Source organism: Bos taurus, chromosome 26 (genome assembly GCF_002263795.3).
Source record: "Bos taurus isolate L1 Dominette 01449 registration number 42190680 breed Hereford chromosome 26, ARS-UCD2.0, whole genome shotgun sequence".
Taxonomy (NCBI): domain Eukaryota; kingdom Metazoa; phylum Chordata; class Mammalia; order Artiodactyla; family Bovidae; genus Bos; species Bos taurus.
This window is the reverse complement of record NC_037353.1, coordinates 50,926,116-50,942,986: the sequence shown is the minus strand read 5'-3', so window position 1 is coordinate 50,942,986 and position 16,871 is coordinate 50,926,116. Positions and strand designations below refer to the sequence as shown.

General features: G+C 64.3%; 2 protein-coding genes across 4 annotated transcripts in view; one reads left to right on the top strand and one right to left on the bottom strand.

Annotated features, from left to right (window-relative positions):
• Positions 1-5,825, top strand: part of INPP5A (inositol polyphosphate-5-phosphatase A) — a 146,161-nt gene extending 140,336 nt beyond the window's left edge. Inside the window, exons 13-16 of one of the 2 annotated variants that reach the window (XM_024986036.2) lie at positions 897-1,008; positions 3,391-3,459; positions 4,258-4,294; positions 4,433-5,825. In XM_024986036.2, the coding sequence (XP_024841804.1) occupies positions 897-1,008; positions 3,391-3,459; positions 4,258-4,294; positions 4,433-4,482 (268 nt within the window). In that variant the 3' untranslated portion in view covers positions 4,483-5,825. Of the gene's footprint in view, positions 1-896; positions 1,009-3,390; positions 3,460-4,257; positions 4,346-4,432 lie in introns of both variants that reach the window. The other variant, XM_024986037.2, reaches the window with a different exon arrangement.
• Positions 5,826-7,389: 1,564 nt separating this feature from the next.
• Positions 7,390-8,941, bottom strand: NKX6-2 (NK6 homeobox 2). 2 transcript variants are annotated; one of them, XM_059882120.1, is made up of 3 exons: positions 8,335-8,941; positions 8,075-8,247; positions 7,390-7,831 (listed from the first exon to the last, which is right to left on the bottom strand). In XM_059882120.1, exons 1-3 carry the CDS (start codon positions 8,738-8,740, stop codon positions 7,586-7,588), a joined length of 825 nt encoding a protein of 274 aa, XP_059738103.1. In that variant the 5' UTR covers positions 8,741-8,941; the 3' UTR covers positions 7,390-7,585. The 2 variants fall into 2 exon arrangements, with proteins under 2 accessions (XP_059738103.1, XP_024841807.1); XM_024986039.2 differs by having other exon boundaries at positions 7,390-7,843; positions 8,335-8,934.
• Positions 8,942-16,871: the final 7,930 nt, after the last annotated feature.

Sequence of the window (16,871 nt, the reverse complement as noted above, 5' to 3'; positions counted from 1 at the left end):
TCACAATCAAGAACTCCCCAAACCTAGAAGTAACCAAAATGCTTCCAACAGTGGATAGATGCTTGCTGCTGAAACGGGTACGGGAGCAAACAGGAAGCAGGGTCCCAGCAGCTGGCTGTGGTCAGGCGCCTGGGTTGGGAGTGGGCTGCTGAGCCCCTTGCGCAGGGCTCTGCCTGGGTACGTGCCTCGGGGTGACCGTGACCAACACACTGGCAGAGGCACACCCCCTGGTCCCGCCCAGGCAGAGTGTCTGACTCCCCAGAGGGACGCATCCCTTTCCAAGTATGGACGAGTGCTCTACGTGGGGAGAGATGCTTTTACAGGACAAATTATTAGGGAAAAAGCTCCAGGGTTCACTTTTGTGAAAAAGAAAAATGCGTATAACACAGGGACAGCATGCATCGCAAAGACGGGGCACCAGGGGCCTCCTCCCTGCAGTGAACAGGTCCACTTTTATATTAAAGGTTAGGAAGCGCTTCTTGGACTTCTCCATGGTCCCTAATTCAGAGTTGGACCACGTGTAGGTTCTTGTCTGTAATGATAAATATAAAATGGTGATATTCGACCAAGAAGGCTGTGTGCCTGGCCAGGACGTTTGTCTGTCCAGCTGGTCCAGGGCTCCCACACACGGGGGCACAGGACATGTGCTGAGGGGAAAGGAAGGGGTCTGTCAGCCAGCCAGCCGCAGGCGTCTGTGCAGGTTTGTGCTTTAGGCTGCGTCCAGAAGCATATCTGAAGTGCTGGGGACAGTGCGGGACTCGGTTCTGGGAAGCTTCTGTCGCCTCTCTGTCCCCTGGACAAGCTGGGCCTTTCTGGGGTGCGGGGCCCGCGTGGAGGAGGGGCAGCGGTGGGGCCGGCGAGCAGCTGCTGACCACGCCCCCATCCTGTCTCCCCAGCTACCCATACAGCGAGGACTGCAGCCAGGGCCGGCAGTACATGAACACCCGCTGCCCCGCCTGGTGTGACCGCGTCCTCATGTCTCCTTCGGCCAAGGAGCTCGTCCTGAGGGTGAGTGAAGCCTGGGGGGCCGGCTGGGGGGCGGGCCCAGGCTGGGGGCACCCTCCTGCCTCCGGTCCTCGGGCTGGGACATACCCGGGTTCTGGAGTCAAAACAGCGTAGACGGTCGGTCACCGGGGCGTCAGGAGTCGTTTCACTTTATTGCGTGCTTGGAGAAGTCGACGGGCTCTTGTCCTCGGAAGAGCTCCTGAGCTGTGAAGTCGTCGTGTTTCCTTAAGTTGTAAACCTGAGCTGAGTCACACAAACGCCAGGGGCTGGAGGCTGCGTGCAGTGCTGGGGTGGGGGTCTCCAGTTCCCGTAGCCTCTCGATTCCTGGGGTTTTCAACGCCCACATTTAACACAAAAGGACTGCTCTCAAGAATCAATATCTGCACTGGTTTTGTCAACACCATCAGTAAAAAATACAGTAATGAAGTGCATTGACTCATCAGGCAGCAGCTCGGCTTCTGAGTGACATGGGCAGCCAGTCAGGAGGGGGTGGGTGGCCCCCCAACCTCAACCCAGGACGTCCGGGGCTCTGGCCACCACCCTGCACGGCCCCCGCACTTGCTATGAGGGGTCCCCTCTGTCCCCCGGGCCCAGACCCTCATCCAGAGACGCAGCTGGGAGGGCAGAGCTTCTGGGATGAGCTGCATGCAGGCCGACCCCGCCAGCAGCCCCGTGGCCCCCTACGGAAGATCCTGCTGGCCTTTCCAGAGCGGGTGGCCCTGGACGCCCGGCTGCAAGCCAGCTCCTGGGGAGAGTCCTCCTGGACCAGGCTGGGTGCATGGGGCCTGCAGTGAGCATGCCCTGACAGGGCCTGGGGGCCTGCTGGACAGCTGGCAGGCAGGCCCCAGAGCCCAGCACGGAGGACGGGCCGTGGGTTCTCCCACAAGCAGGCTTTACGACATAAGCCAGACAGGGCAGACGGGCCCTGACTACACAGACCCTGCACACACGTGTGGCCTCAGACTCGGCCCCATGCTCTGCTGGGCCTCCCCCCTGGGCTCCGTGATGGGACGTGAGGAAGCAGAGTGGACAGTGGATACGGTGGGTCATAGCTGCCGGCTCTGAGCACACTGGGCCGGCGGAGCCCAGAGCTACGGCTAGAACAGGCGCCTTGGGGCAGAAAGGAGGTGAGGGTCATCTTCCAGGGAAAGGCATCTTGCGGTGAAGCCACCGGGACAGCTGGAGCGCCTGGCGTCGGGAGGCACCCGGGGCTGCAGAGTCCGGAAGGCGGACGGACGACCGCCACCCACACGTGGCCTCGTCTCCACTCCAGGGCTGGAGGTTTGATGCTGCAGACTCGCGGGCACGGAGCCTGGCTGGGTGGCCCGTTGTGGGGAGGGCCTGGAGCCTTCCTGGCGGGGGGCTCCCCCAGCGGGCCCTCCCCTGGGGCTCCCGCAGTGGTGGGCGTCACCGGCCCAGCAGCCGCCTCCCCGCGTTTTCGCGGCGTCATCCATCATGCCACGCTCGGTCAGCTCGGCATCATGTCGGTTCTGCTTCCCGCCCCAAACACGGAGGGGGCGACTGCCATGATGGATGCGCAGGGAGAAGTGCGGAGCCCGCTGTGATCTGTTTATCTGTCTTGCGATTATGCACTTGGAAATCCACAATTTTATGCTGCCTTTGTAAATTACCACGCAGCGTTTGATGAATGCTTCCCACTCCAGGGAGGCCGCCACGGGTGTGCAGGGGGTCTGTTGTCGCAGTTCCTGGCAGGCAATCCCGCTGGAAAGTAAAGCTGACCTCACACTTCCTACTGCATTAAGGATAATTCAGTTTATAGTCTCAGAGGCTTCAGCCACGGCAGTGAAAGCCCTGCCCAGCTGGAGCCGGAACTGACCGCCAGTGGCACACCCTGGGCGGCGCCCGCAGGCTGATGGGCGGGAGGCCTGTGCATGGGGCCCTGCTCTAGTGGCCGCTGGGCGCGGCCCTGTGGCGTTCAGGGGCGTCTGTTCTCCTCTGAACAGGGAGTTCTGGGTCAAAAACAAATGCCAAGGGAGAAAACGGAGACCGTTTTTGGTGCCAGGGGCACAACTGGAAAGAGAGCTCCCATCCGCCCTGATGGCCGTGAGCAGAGGCCACACCAGCACCCCGGGAACGTTGCCTCCAGCCCCCAAGGAAGGTTGCCGCCCTCCCGAGGCCGGAGCCCTCCCACCCCGCGAGCAGGGGCTGAGTGCTGCCCGGCCGCCTCCAGCCGCTGCCTCCCGGGGGGCAGCCGCTCTCTCCTGGGGGCCAGCTGCTCACTGGCAGTTCTGAGCCAGCAGGAGCCCCACGGAGGAGTGGGCAGGGTGGTGGAGGGTGGCACAGCCACAGGGCTGTCTCCGCTGCTCCCCAGGAAGCCCCCCCGTTTCCGCCTCCCACATCTCTTCCTCTGTTTGCTTTTCCCAGTCGGAGAGCGAGGAGAAGGTTGTCACCTACGACCACATCGGGCCCAGCGTCTGCATGGGAGACCATAAGGTGACTGGCCCGTGCGGGGGCGGTGGTGGGCGGCGGTGGGCGGTGGTGGGCGGCGGGCTGTCGGGGTGCTTCTCCTAACCCCCTTCTCCGCCTCCTGGTCCGGCTTCACAGACATGGCCGAGTCAGTCTGTGTTTAATTTCAATAAAGCACCAGCAGGTAGGTAGGTAGGGGGGTGGTGAGGCAGGTAGATAGGAAGGCAGAAGAGACTGGCTCACCAAGACGGAGTTCGTGTCGGAGACGGAGACTGTGTCCCATGGTCCCTCTGGAGGTGTTTCTGAGCCTGCACCCGAGCACCCTACTGGCCTTTGGTGTTTCTGAGCCTGCACCCGAGCACCCTACTGGCCTTTGCCCCTGCCGCCCCGGTGGGGAGAGATGTCTGTGTCGCTGCCCAGCTTCAGGGAACCACCCAGCGTTCCGGAACCAACCTTGGACGTGTGACTCTGCCCGGCCCCCAGCCTGCAGCCCCTCCGAGGGGAGTGGGGTCACGGGTCCTGTGTCCCCGGCGGCCCGGGAGAGACGGCCACCACTTCCCCTTCTTAGGCCGGCCGCCCACCCGAACCAGCGGCTGGATCCCAGGCCAGGCTCTGTCCTTCCCCATGTTCTCAGGGCCTGAATCACGGCTCTGAAATGACCTTTTACACCAATTTCTATGTGGAAATAATGCCATCTTAACGGAGCATGACGGCCCTGTGCCTTCCGCCTCGGGGCGCCCACGGCCAGCTCCCCAGGACAGGGTCCAGCGCTGGGCCCACTGGCCGTGGACGCTCGGCCCTGACGGCCTCTCTTCTCCCCCGCAGCCCGTGTTCCTGGCCTTCCGCATCGCGCCCGGGGCAGGTAAACCTCACGCACGTGTGCACAAGTGTTGTGTGGTGCAGTGACGTGGTGGTAAATATGCCTCCTTCCCTCGAGTTCACCTTTCTGAGCTTTTCCTGGTGTGTGTGTCCCCGTAACCAACGCCTGATTCCACGGCAGGGAGGCGATGCCAGCGCCTCGAGGGGACCCCCGGCGAGACCCCCCCGTAGCACGAGGGCCCACGTCCTCCGACAGCTGCGTCCAGACCCGCCCGAGCGCCACCGCTAGACGGCCGGCCCCACACTCTGCTTCAGCCCCGGACGGCGCTCCGGACAAGCCTCACATACCTCACCGTCGTGTCTGTCCATGTGGCATCAAGTAGAAACATTGGGTTTTTTTTTAACAAGTCACAGTCCTGTTGCCAAAACTCTAATAGACAGCAAAAATCTGTATTTTAGACGTCACGGTTTTCGATTTTTAATCATTGTCAGCGTGGAGGAGCTTCTCGGGAGCAGAAACCCGGCGGGGCTCAGAGTCGCCCTGCGGCGGGGGCTGAGCAGGCCGGCCGGGCTCCACGACTGGGGGCACGTGGCCCCCGCTTTCGCTTCTGGAGGCCCCTCCCTGTCAGTCACTCTACTGCCACGTTACGTGGTTTTTGAATCACACTGCAGCTGCTTCCCATTTTTATATATATAAATATATATAAATATATACTTTTTAAAAATAATTTATAAACCTTACCAAAACTTACGCTAAATATACTTTCCAGTATGAATGCTTGAGTGTCATATCAGCAGTAGAACCGAGTCTAGGAGCTGGTCCCCCGCACGTCCACACGCAGAGCTGTCAAACCAGGACTGCGCCCGGTGGCGCCGTGGGGCTCGGATGGCCCGCGGCTCTCACGTGAGCAGTCAGACTCCTAGGCTTCCTGCTGTGTAATATTAAGAACTGAATGTGAAGTTTATAGCTAGCTCGGGTGTACCTTTCAAGAATTTTGTAAACCGTTTTGTCCGTCTTTTGTTACTGTTCTATGGTGCCAAGTATTCTACATAAAACAATAATATCATGGGAGAAATAAAAATAGCCTAGTCTGCTTCTGATAGAAACCGCTTTTAACATGGGCTGTATATAAACTATTAAGAGAAACAAACTGTCCTCGTCCCCAGTTGCCGCGCCTCCCACGGCCCGTCGTGACCCTGCCGCACGTCTCTGTCCCCGACACCTGGCGCAGCGGTCAGAGGTGGCGCCCGGCCCGAGGATGAAACACAAATGGCGTTTATTGATCTGCTTCAACACTACAGGACTCCCGGGCTGGGTGCAGGCGCCGGGGGGAAGCTTGGCTTAGGTGAATCACTACCCTCGCAAGCCGTGTGGCATCCACCGGCCGAGTCTGCATCCTTGACAGAATGATTGGGGTGTGTGTCAAGCTGTGGTCACTCCGTCCACGTGCCACACGGCCGTTCCGGCCCACAGTGATTTCTGTGTAGCAGGGTTTCAGCTGTTGCTCACTCTGGAGGCCTTTGGAAATGACCGCTCCGGTCCCTAAGCAATAAAATTGATCTTGGTGAAAACACCATTTGACTGTGTTCCCTTCTCTGGCGCTCCGGGCCCTTCGCAGGCTGCAGTCCAGATCACCTTGTCCGAGACCCGGGCCCCGAGTCTTGTCAGATTCTGTTATAGAGCTGAGCCGCAGTGGGAAGCAGAAAGAAGGTCTTTTGGACTGTTTACTGCACAGGTACCTACTGGGATTTACCCCTCAGCATTTTTTAAATGAAATTACATAAGTGCATTGCTTTCCTCAAAACTTTAAAACTGGAAATTCCTTTGCTCCTAACTTAGAGCTGAGAGAATAGTTTTTACGCACATGAATTTTTTAAGTTCTCTCTTAAAAAGAAAACCAGTCAGTGGAAAGCATCTGTTTTTAAAATTGGTGCAGTTGTGTGGAAAAAAAAAGACTCAGCCTTTTACTCTTTTAACATTTCCAATAATGATTTCCAAGATAAATCTTACAATAAAATAACCCTTTATATTTAACTTTTAAAATTAACACCACAGTCATGCCCATGAAGCTGCAACCACGGGGAGCATCCAGTCTGGGGCTTCTCCTGTGAACCAGAGAGATCCAGCTGTTCACCAGAATCCTCGCCTCTGAGGTGGGGGTAAAGAACATGCCAGAGAGGAGGGCTTCCCTGCCTCTCCGCGGTGGGGCCTGGGGTGGGGGCGGGGTCTGGCTGGTGAGGCACCCTGGGGTGCAGACCGAGCTGCCCGGAAGGATGGACCTCAAGGGGCCGCCAGACATGCTTCTGCTGCAAACCCCAGGGCCCCCAGAGAACTTCGAGCTGCTGGCAAAATTACTGTGGGCTTCTCTTTGTAGTCCTTTGAATTAAGTCGCATTTTCTACCCATAAAAAAAATCTAATAGCAGCGGATCAGCTATGGTGCTGATGAGTTTAAAAACCTGATTTATTTCACCCAATGTTAAGGTTAGCGAGACTTCCGAAGTCTGCAGCTACTAAGGCTGGGCGGGTTGAATCTACATAATCAGAATAGAGCAGGTAGGCAGGAGCCGGGGCCCAGCGGCGCCCTTCACCGACCCCCCACCCACCCACAGCTACCGCGCAGGTGGGGCGGGCACCGGGAATGTGTTTAAACCTGCCCAAACCTCATCCACCGCAGCCGCGAAAGGAGGGTCCTAGCCCCGGGGTGGCCGGAAAACAGGAGGCCCTACCTGCTCCCTGCTCCGCCCCGCGCCGTCGGCTCCGCTGCAGCCCGCCGAGTCCCCGAGTCCGGCTCCTCGCGGCTCCCGGCCCGGGCCGCCCCTTCCCTCAGCGGACGGCCCGCGGGGCCGGGACGCCTTCCCCGCGCCGGTCCTCTCGGCGCCCTCGCTCCTGCGAGCTGCTGCCGCCCGGGCGCCCGGGACGCGGGGCGCCCGGCCTCCGTTGGGCCCGCTGCCGAGCCCGGCCCTTCCAGCCCCCGGCGCCCTTCCAGCCGAAGGCGCGGGCCCCGCGGGCTTGGACACTGGACAGCGGCCCGGCACGGCGTCCCCGGCAGGAGCGGAGGCCGCGCAGCCGCCTCGCCCGCGGCTTTCCGAATGGGAAGAAACAGGCGAAGGGCCTAGGGAGCCGTGGCTCCGACGGGGACGTGTTAAATAATTTATTGATTATACAAAGTGATCGCACCGGGACGCGGGGCGGCGGCGGCCCCGACGCCGAGCCCGAGCCGGGCCGCCGTATAACTTACTCTGTAAAAATATATATACACACTGCGGCGCGGGCGGCTGGCGAGGGCGCCGGCCCGCGTCCGTACCCTGGTTGTCCGGCCCGGCCCCGCGCCCTCAGGAGGCGTCCCCCGCGCCGCCGCCGCACGGGCTGACCAGCGCCAAGTTCGGGGCTCTGTGCTTCTTGAGCAGCCGCGTGATCTTCTCGTCGTCCGAGTTGGGGTCCAGGGGCCGGTTGTACTCGTCGTCGTCGTCCTCCGCGTCCGAGCCGCCCACCTTCAGTTTCTCGGCGTCCGAGTCCTGCTTCTTCTTGGCCGACGCCATCTCCGCCGCGTGCCGCTTGCGCCACTTGGTCCGGCGGTTCTGGAACCACACCTGGGGTGGAGGGCGCCCATCACGCGGGGCCCCCCCGGAGCACCCGCCGGCGGCAGCACGGCCCCTCTGCGGCCCGGGCGAGACGCTGCCGCCTGCGCGGACGCCGAGGGCCGCCCCAGACTGCCCCTCCGCCCCGGCCCCGGCCGCGGCGTGGCCGCTCGCGCGCCTTTCGCAGGACGCGGGGGATCGAGCGGGCTGCGGCCAAGCGAGCGCCGCGCGGCGCCGCCTCACCTTGACCTGGCTCTCGGTCATGCCCAGGGAGTAGGCGAGGCGCGCGCGCTCGGGCCCCGCCAGGTACTTCGTCTGCTCGAAAGTCTTCTCCAGCGCGAAGATCTGCTGGCCCGAGAAGGTCGGCCGCGAGTGCTTCTTCTTGCCGTCCTTGTCCAGGACCCCGCCGGCCTGGGCTGCAGAGGGGGCTCGGTGAGTGCGGCAGGCGGTCCCGCCCGCGCCCGCCCGCAGCCCCACGCCGAACCCGCGCACTGGCCACTTACCCGGGCCGGCCAGGCGGGGGTCCCTCCAGGGCGAGCCCTGCACCACTCCGGGCCAGAAGATGGGCGGGCGCCCGGGAAGCTCCGCCAGGGGCTTGGGATAGCCGCGCGCAACGGCGGCCGCGGGCCCGAAGTAGACGCCAGCCGACGAGGCCAGCCCGTTGAGCCGGGGCAGGCCGCCCAGGAGGCCGCCACCCGCTGCGCCCACCGGCCGCCCCAGGATGTCGCTGATGCCGTGCGGGGTGCCAAGGGGCAGCTGCGCGCCCAGGCCGCCCAGCGCGGGCGCCTTGAAGCCGGCCGGGCCCTGCAACGCATATGGGAACAGCGACGTCTTCATCTCGGCCATGTTGTGCAGCGCGGCCAGCGGGGCGCTGCTCAGCACGAACGCGCCCGGGCGGTTAGCGTCCATGGGCGCCGCCGCCGCCGGCCCGGACGCCCATCCGGGCCCCGCCGCCGCCGCCGCCCGCCGGCCCGGGAAGTTTGCGCGCGGCCCGGGCGGGCGCCGGGCGAGGGCGCCGACGGCGCGGAGGGCGGGCGCGAGGGCGGGTGGCGGCTCCGGCGCAGGGCGGGCGGCGGCGGGGGCGTTCCGGGAGGCGGCGGCGGCAGCGGCAGCCCCGGGGCCGGTCGGAGCGGCGCCGCGCGGGCCGGACGCGCTGATAACCGCGGGGCCCCGGCGCGGCGCGCGCGCTGATTGGCTGTGGGCGCCCGCGGCCCGGCCATTGGCCAGCGCCCGCCGTCCGCGCGCCCCCGCCGCGCACTCCATGAAGCGCCCATTAGCGCGGCGGGTCCCTCCCGGGCCGTAAATTTGCCCCCTGATTTATCTCCTGGGGGACGAAATAAATCCCGTTGGATGGGAGTTTAGTTAGGCAAAGGTTTTAATGGGAAATCAGGAAAAAATACGAGAGCATATTTTATCACCGAGAGAATGCAGATTTGAGGATCCACTCGGCACACGCGTTGCGCCCTGTTCGGTGCAGAGGCGCCGGCGGGAGGGCGCGGGGAGCCGGCAGGCACTCTCGGGGTCGCGGCCCCAGGTTTGAGGGAGTACCGAGAACATTTCCGAGAACCTCCTGCTCCGGGATGCAGAGGGCACGAGAAGCGGAATGTCAGCGTCCACGGGCCGAAGGTTAGACTTGGCCCGCGAGAATCCGCTCTGTTTCCCCACCCAGTGGCTGGCGCCTCGGCGAGGCCTGTCCCGGGGCCGCCGGGTCGCGTGTGGTGGGTATGGGACCGGGTTCCCGTTCACTCCCGGCCCCGCGGGGCTGTACTCGGCCGGGCTGGGTCATTTCCCGGTCACGCGGTGGCACCTCATTCCCGGGAGGCAACCTGAACCCGGAGCTCGGATCTGGACGCCGCGCGGGACCTTACGCGCAGTCGCTCCCTCGCGAAGCGCGGCCGGAGCCTGGGGTCGGGGACCCTGGCAGACTGAGTCCGGGTCACGGGGCGTGCGGGGCCGCGGGCAGAAGCGCGGCCTTTTGACTGGCGTGCCGGGCGCGTGGTGTAGTCCTGGGGTGAGAACTCCTCCCACCTCGTAGGTGGTTGTGCGGGGGTTCAAATAAGATCGCCGTAAACTGCGGAGAGCAGGCGCCGAAGAGGCGCCGAGTACAATCGTGGACCTTGCCTCCTTGGTTCTCTTGGGTGGTGTCACATATTATTAAGTGATGATTATTACTATTATTCGCTGCCCGTTGGGAACGTGACGGGAACGCGTACCAACCGACGGCCGCCGATTCGTCGGAGGGGGGGCGGGTTGCGGTGTCTGCCAGCCGGCCTTTCTAACAACGACTTTCCCGTTTCACCCGGGCCGCCAGGATTTCGGTGGCACAAACGACAGCGGCCCTCTCGGCTCTGGGCAGGAACCCAGCGTCCCCTGGTACCGGGATCTCCAGGGTTCCATTTTCGTTTTGGGCAGTTCTACGAGTGTGGTGCTGCGAGTCCCTACGCCAGATCGCCTCTAAGAAAGCCACTGGCCGCCGGGCCTGGGCGGGCGTTAGGTGGCTCCCGCGCCCCGTGCTGTCCCGGGCGGCGCGCCACCATGCGTGATACCGGCCGGCTTCGTGTGCGGTGCAGCTCGTGCGCAAGGGAGTTTCTCTCTTCCCGCTTGCTTGGCCGGGCCGCACTCGCGGGATCCGGGTGCGGCTGCCCCGCAGGCGATCCGCACCAGCCGAGCCAGACCCCGGAAACCGAGCTTCTCCGCGCTCACTATGGCGGCTGAGCCCTGAGATCCGCCCCGGGCCTGGCTTGCGCCCCTTACCTCGGGCACAGCGTATGTGAGAGAGCGCAGCCGCGGATCCTTTTCTGCCGGGTTTGGGCCCCTCTGGGCTCCTGGAAGGCGGCAGCCGGGCCTCCCAAGCCTCTGATCAGGGAGGGAGGTCAGGACTTGGGGGAGGGACCAGAGGGACTGGGGCGGGGCCGCGTCAGGGGCGGGCCGGGCCCCTTCTCCCGACACTGCCGGGGGGAGCAGGTTCTGGATTGCTGCGGCTGAAGTCCTCTTGGCGGGCCAGGCGTGGCGCGCCCGGACGGTCGACAGGGCGCATTATCCTCCCTGAGACCTTGGTTCGGTGGCAGGAGGAGCACTGCCGCTCTGGGCGCCGCGCTCTGCTCCTCGAGCCCCCAGGCTCAGGCCTCTGCATCCTCCTTCCCTCCGAGGAAACGGTGCCGACCCGCTCCCCTGCATCCCGGGGGAGCTTGCGCCCCGGGGCCCTCCCTGGGCTGCGGCCGGAACGCTTGGGGTCGCGAATGGGGCTGTGCTTGGCTCTCCAGGGAGCTGGGTGCCGTGGGTGCGGGATGTGGGGGCCGGAGTGCCATTTGGAAGGGCCAGAGTGGGTTGAGGGCGCCGAGAGTGGGGTGAGGGCAGCTGCTTCTCCATGCTTCTCCATGCTGTCTGGCGGAGGGTGTCTCGGTGCCCTGTCCACGCGCCCTGTCCCGCCCCGCGCGCCGGGGTTCCCAAGCCCCAGACGCCCGCCCGCCTACCCTTCCGGACGCGGTGGCACGGGACAACCCCCACCACCATCCCCGACCCCAGCGCCCCAGTTCCGGGTGTGTAGGCTCAACCTGTTCCACCTGTCGGCCCGCCATCTCCGGGCACTCCGGGGCTGCATGCCTCCGCTTGGCGCCTGGCCCCCGCCCCACCTTCTCCTCCGGCGCTCCCGGGAGCCGCCCTCCCGGGTAGGACCGAAGGAAACGCCTCCCCGCCCCGGGTCGGCCAGGGGAGAGAGGATCCTGCGGGGAAGGAGCGCCTCGGGTCGCGCCGCCCGAGCCGATTCCGCCGGAACGGACGGGTCCGCCAATGCCCCCGCCTGGTGCCGAAGGAGAAGCCCCGCTAAGGAAGGCGGCGGTGCGCCTCGCCGCGCTCTCACGTTGACGTCGCGGGCAAATGCGGAGCTCGCGGTTTGGCAGAGATCTTGACTTAGTCACGTTTATTTATCGGGTCATGCTCCCTGTCAGGCGCGCTCGGGGAGAGCCACGTGAACAGCGAACGCCACCCTGCACCCCGGCGGGCACGACTGGGTGTTGTTCAGTCGCCAAGTCGTCGGGCTCTTTGCGGCCCCATGGGCTGCAGCAGGCTCGGCTCCCCTATCCCCCACGGTCTCCCGCAGCTGTTCAGATTCATGTCCATTGAGTGGGTGATGCCATCTAACCATCTCATCCTCTGCCGCCCTCTTCTTCAACAATAAACAAAAACCCGCAAGTCCGTGCAGCAGAGGAACGGCGGGACCAATGATGGCTGGGAAGAGGGAGGTCAGGGAAGGTGGTCCCTCAGGAGGGCCAGCCAGGACCAGCCGGTGTCCTAGCCAGGACTGGGTCGGAGCCTGGCAGGCGCGGGGCCGGGGGACGGAGGGGAGGAAAGAGGTTTGTCTCTGAAAGGAGCTTGGCTCCCGTCTCCAACCACGCAGATAGCTCTGAAGTTGGCAAACGGATGAAGATTTTTCATTTTGAGGGGCTGGTAAGTCGTGGAGCTGCCCCTTGCCCCAAGCACGCCTCTTCGATGGCTCCCTGCAAAGGGCAAAGGACCCTGGCTTTGTCCTCTCACGTGGGACCAGTCCTCGACCTCCGAGAGCAAGAGAAGGAGACTGCACCTGGGGGCGGAGTCAGGGGGCTGCTCACCAGGGGTTGGTGGGTCAAGAGAACTCAGTGCCTGCCAGCTGGGGGCGCAGGGATGTCGGGTGGCGTGGCCCCCGGGGCCCTGGAGCCGGAGAGGCCGCCTGATGGGCGCCTGTGCTGCTGGAGGGGCTCCCTGGTTCTGCATACGCTGAAGGGAGCTGGGTGAGCGCAAACCCCAATCCTCCCCGCAAACATCCGGGCCTGTCCCGCTGGTGCCCTCGCCTGGCCGACCCCGGAAAGGCAGCTGGCGGAACCCCTGCCCGCTCCGCTCCGCTGACCCCCAGCGCCACCCGCAGGGTGACTGCCTAAAGGGTCACTGCGGGCTGAGGGTGCGCCTGGGCCTGGGCGGGGGGGGCGGGGTACGGGGGCCACGGAGAGGAGGCCCAGCGGGGCGCCGGCCCGACCCACCCTCTCCCCGCTGCTTGTAGCCCAGTCCTGCCCCCCATACTCCGCTTGGGTCTAATCCCCATGAGATGACCAGTAAGCCTCAGACCCAGGCCCCAGCGGCCCCCTCCCCTCTGACCCCACACCGGTCCCTTTGCTGCCGCCCTGCCCTCCACCACTCCCCGGACTACCGTCCGCTGGCTGTCCTCGTCCTGAGGCTCACTCTGCTCCGTCCGCTCTGAGCCCCTCCACACTGATGCACCTGCCGTCAAGTGGGCACCTGGCTGCAAGGGCCCCTCATGGCTGGGGCACCCAGGTGGCTAAGTGCTACAGGGCCAAGAAACGAACATGAACCCAGTTCCAGGCTTCAGAGGGTTTTCCCAAAGCCTGGGCTCCCCCAGGGAGATCCCTATACTCAGGTGTCAGACACCATGGGCGTGTGGGGGGGTCCCTGAACGGGGCTTTGAGCCAAGCACCTTCCCTGGGAAGATGCTGGCAAGACCCTTGGCAGGTGGGAAGGGCCCAGCAGGTCTGTAAAGGAAGCGGCAGAGACCAGGGAGCAAAGGCCGAGGGGCCCGGGCTACCCGCCCCTTCCCGGCAGGAGGCGGCCTGGACAACGGCCAGGGCTCCCGGACCTGCGAGGAGCTCCCACCCCTCCCCCTTGCGCTGCGAGGCTCCGGCTTCTCTGGGCTGAAGCCCCGCCCCCATCCAGGGACAGGTGGGCGTCTCCCCCCTGCAGAGCCCCTCCCCGCGCCCCAGTTCCCCTTCTCCAGCTCCTGTACTTCTTTCAAAGTTATGCGTCTTGATACACGTAGGAACATCCCCAGATCAGTGCACAGAACCACACTATTCCTTCTTGTCTGCAGACCCCCGCCTCTCTCACCATGCTGTGTGCGGGCCTCACCTTCCTTCTGAAAGAAGCGCCCAGTCGCCAGGTTGAGACTGCTCACCCGTCCAACAGAAACAGGGCGGCTGTGACCACGTGGCCTCCCAGGACCTGCGGCTGTGCAGGGCCGCACGTCACCTGACCTCACGACTCTGGGTCACTCCCTCCCGGGGGCACATGGCCTCAAGCCTCTCGTGCCTGCTGGGAGGTGCCCACGTACGAACAGACGTCCACCCTCCACTGACGTAGGCCCAGTTGTTTTCAGGCTCTTCTCAGGCAGCTTCTTAAGAGGGTGGCACCTTGCAGTCTCCTTGACTGGTGCACCTGGGCTCAGCAGGGCGCCCCATCTGATGGGCAGGCCCGGCCTCAGCCTCTCCGTCCCTGTACTGGGCGGCGCTGGCCACACCCCCGCGACCCCGCCCACCTGGGCTTCCTTCCTCCCTCCCCGGGGCCCCGCCCCCAGGCCCGCTACCCACCCCCTCACACTTTCCACGCGAACGTCCAACGGGCACCGAGGCTGGGTCACCTCCTCATTTCCAAGGTCCTGCAAGGTTCTTGGTCCAGGACAGGCTCTGATCCACCAGGGGCCCAGGCTGCTAAGAGCTCGAGTGAAGGAATGGCTGGATGAACGCCTCACCGGCCGAGTATCGGGGGCTCAGGAGGGAACCGCCCATGCGGGTCTGGTCCACGCCAAAGACATGGACAAACCTGCCCCTCAACCTCCCCCGTCCACTCCAGGCCCGCGGGCCCCCAGCTCCGGCACCTTTCTGGGGTTGCCATTTTGCTCTGCTTTCTGCTTCTGGGTGGTGCTCGGCTCTTGTTGGAGACCTGTGGCCCCCAGTCCCTTGCAGCCACATCCAGGCTGGGCCGGGGTTGGGGGGGGGGGGCTGGGGAGGGGCTCCAGCCCCCAGGAGTGCGGCTCCCACTCCCTCCCTGGAGGGGTCCAGCTGAGGCACGCACCCAGAATGTTCTGACATGAGCTGGAAATCACTCCCCACCCCGTGCCTGTGAAAACTGGAGCCAGGCAAAGGAGCCCAGAGGAGGAGGTGCAGCCGCATGGCGCCTCAGAAGCGCTCCTCGGGGTCCCAAGACTCGTGTCTCCTTCAGGGAAGGACAAAGACAGGGCGGCCATAAATCAGCCCCAAGCTCATCCCAGGCCCCCCGCCCCGGACCCCCGCACCAGACGCGCAGTCGCGTAATGATCTCTCTCCGGGGCTGCTCTCCCGGGGGTCTGACCGCGTGCCAAACGCGCTAATTGGGCGCCTAGCGCAAGATTTGTGTTAGGGCATCGGCTCCAGCCTGTTCGCTGTGCTCCCAGGATGGCTCGGACAGCGCTGGCCAAGTGGACGCTTCCGGAAGGGCTTCTGGCTGCTCTCCAGGCTGCTCTGGATGCCGTGGGGGCTTGCTGGCAGGTGAGGGTCCAGCTGTGCTGTGACCAGCGTCACCCCCACGCCTGGGCCCCGCCGATGTCGTTGGCCGAGGCAGGGGGCTGCACTGATGCTATCTTCTGCTCCCGCCGCGGGCGGGGTCTGGCGCTCAGGCCCGGAGCGTCCACGTATCCCCAGGTCTTTATTAAAATGCCTCTTGGGGTAGAGGCGGCAGACAGGAGGCCAGTTAACGACTGAGCCCGACACATGTACGTCGGCGTTATTGACAGGGTGACCCCTGCACAGTCCCCAAGGCGCCCAACGGCTACTTGGGGGAGGGCCTGCTTCCCGGAGACCCATGAGGGGGTGGAAGCTGGGGCGGGGCCGCCCCAAGGACCATCCCAGAAGGCGGGGGTCATCTCCAGGGGAAGATCTGCCGCTGATGGGCAACTATTCACACTTTTAAAGGGTCACTGGGCAGCTGGCTGGACCAGGAAGGGTTTCAGGGAAGCACGTTGAGGTCCCCGCCCCGTTCTGGGGGGAGGGGGCGGCAGGCAGGGGTCCTGGGTGGAAGGAAAGCCTCTCCACAGGCGCACAGGTCAGGGCTGGTGTCTGCCCCAGGCTGGCACCTCTCCTCTAGGCTCCTCAATGGGGACAGCAGTTCCCCGACTTTGAGGAACGTGTCTGCCATGTGAAGCAAAGAGCACCCCATGCCTCCTGCAATGCCTGGGGGGCTTCTGATCCCCAGCCCAGGCTGCCCACTGCCTGGCCAACCCCCATCTGGGAAATGGGTCTCACAGGGCTAGGGAGGCAGTGAGCTGGGCCCAGAGGCTTGTCTACCCCAAGCCTCCTAAGGGCTTCAAAGCTGTGCAGCTGCCAGGCCACCAAACCCCTATGCCATGGGGTAGGGGTGCGGGCACCCCCAGGGGCTGGCGGCCTGTGACATCATTACGAAGTTTGGTCTGCGGGATCTGTGAGCTTGCGTTCCACAGCCTGGTTGCCTCTTCCTACAAAGGGTCCCAAGAGGTTGTGCCTAATTTAATTCACCTCAGGAAGTTAATCCACCTTCCCGGCCAGAGTTCCTCCTGCCTTGCCCGTGGGGGTCCCGGGCACACAGCGGGTGTCCTGGGCTCATGGGGGAGGGGTCCGAGGCACACAGGGGGAGTCCTGCACATGCGGGGGGTCCCAGACACTTAGCAGGTGTCCCGGGCACACGGGCTCCCGTGCACAAAGGAGGGTGCGAGGCTCGCGGGGCGCAGGCTGGGTGCTCCCTGGGCCCCGCGGGCTCCGGCCGCGGTGGAGGCGGACTGACGGCAGAATTTGGATCCTGGTTCTGCTGTCAAGGTGTCTTTGATGGCCTCAGGCCAGGGCGGCGTTCCTGGCATCTTTGGAGAAATGACAGTTGACAAAAACCTGGGTGGAAAGCAATTTTGTCTCAAACAGAGCTTTTCTTCTGGTCATGAGGGTGACAGACACCAGCTGTGAAACACTGAACCCAGTGAAGACAGGAGCCGTCTGCCACGGCTCAGCGCGCACCCCGCGGCGTGACCGGCCTCCTTTCCGCTAAACCCTTCGCTCTCCCGCACGACCGCAGCCTGAGCACCTGCGGGGCCAGCACTACCCCGGTCCCCGGGGACATGACCCCTAAGCACCGAGTGTATGAAAGACGCCACAAGTGGGCGGTCTCTCTGTGTAAGACCCCCACCCAGAACTAACTCACACGCTCTCCAGTCCAGGCCCCTCTGCCCACCCAACCTGTGTCCCGGCACCCGCATGGCACCACTGGGCAGGACCCAGGA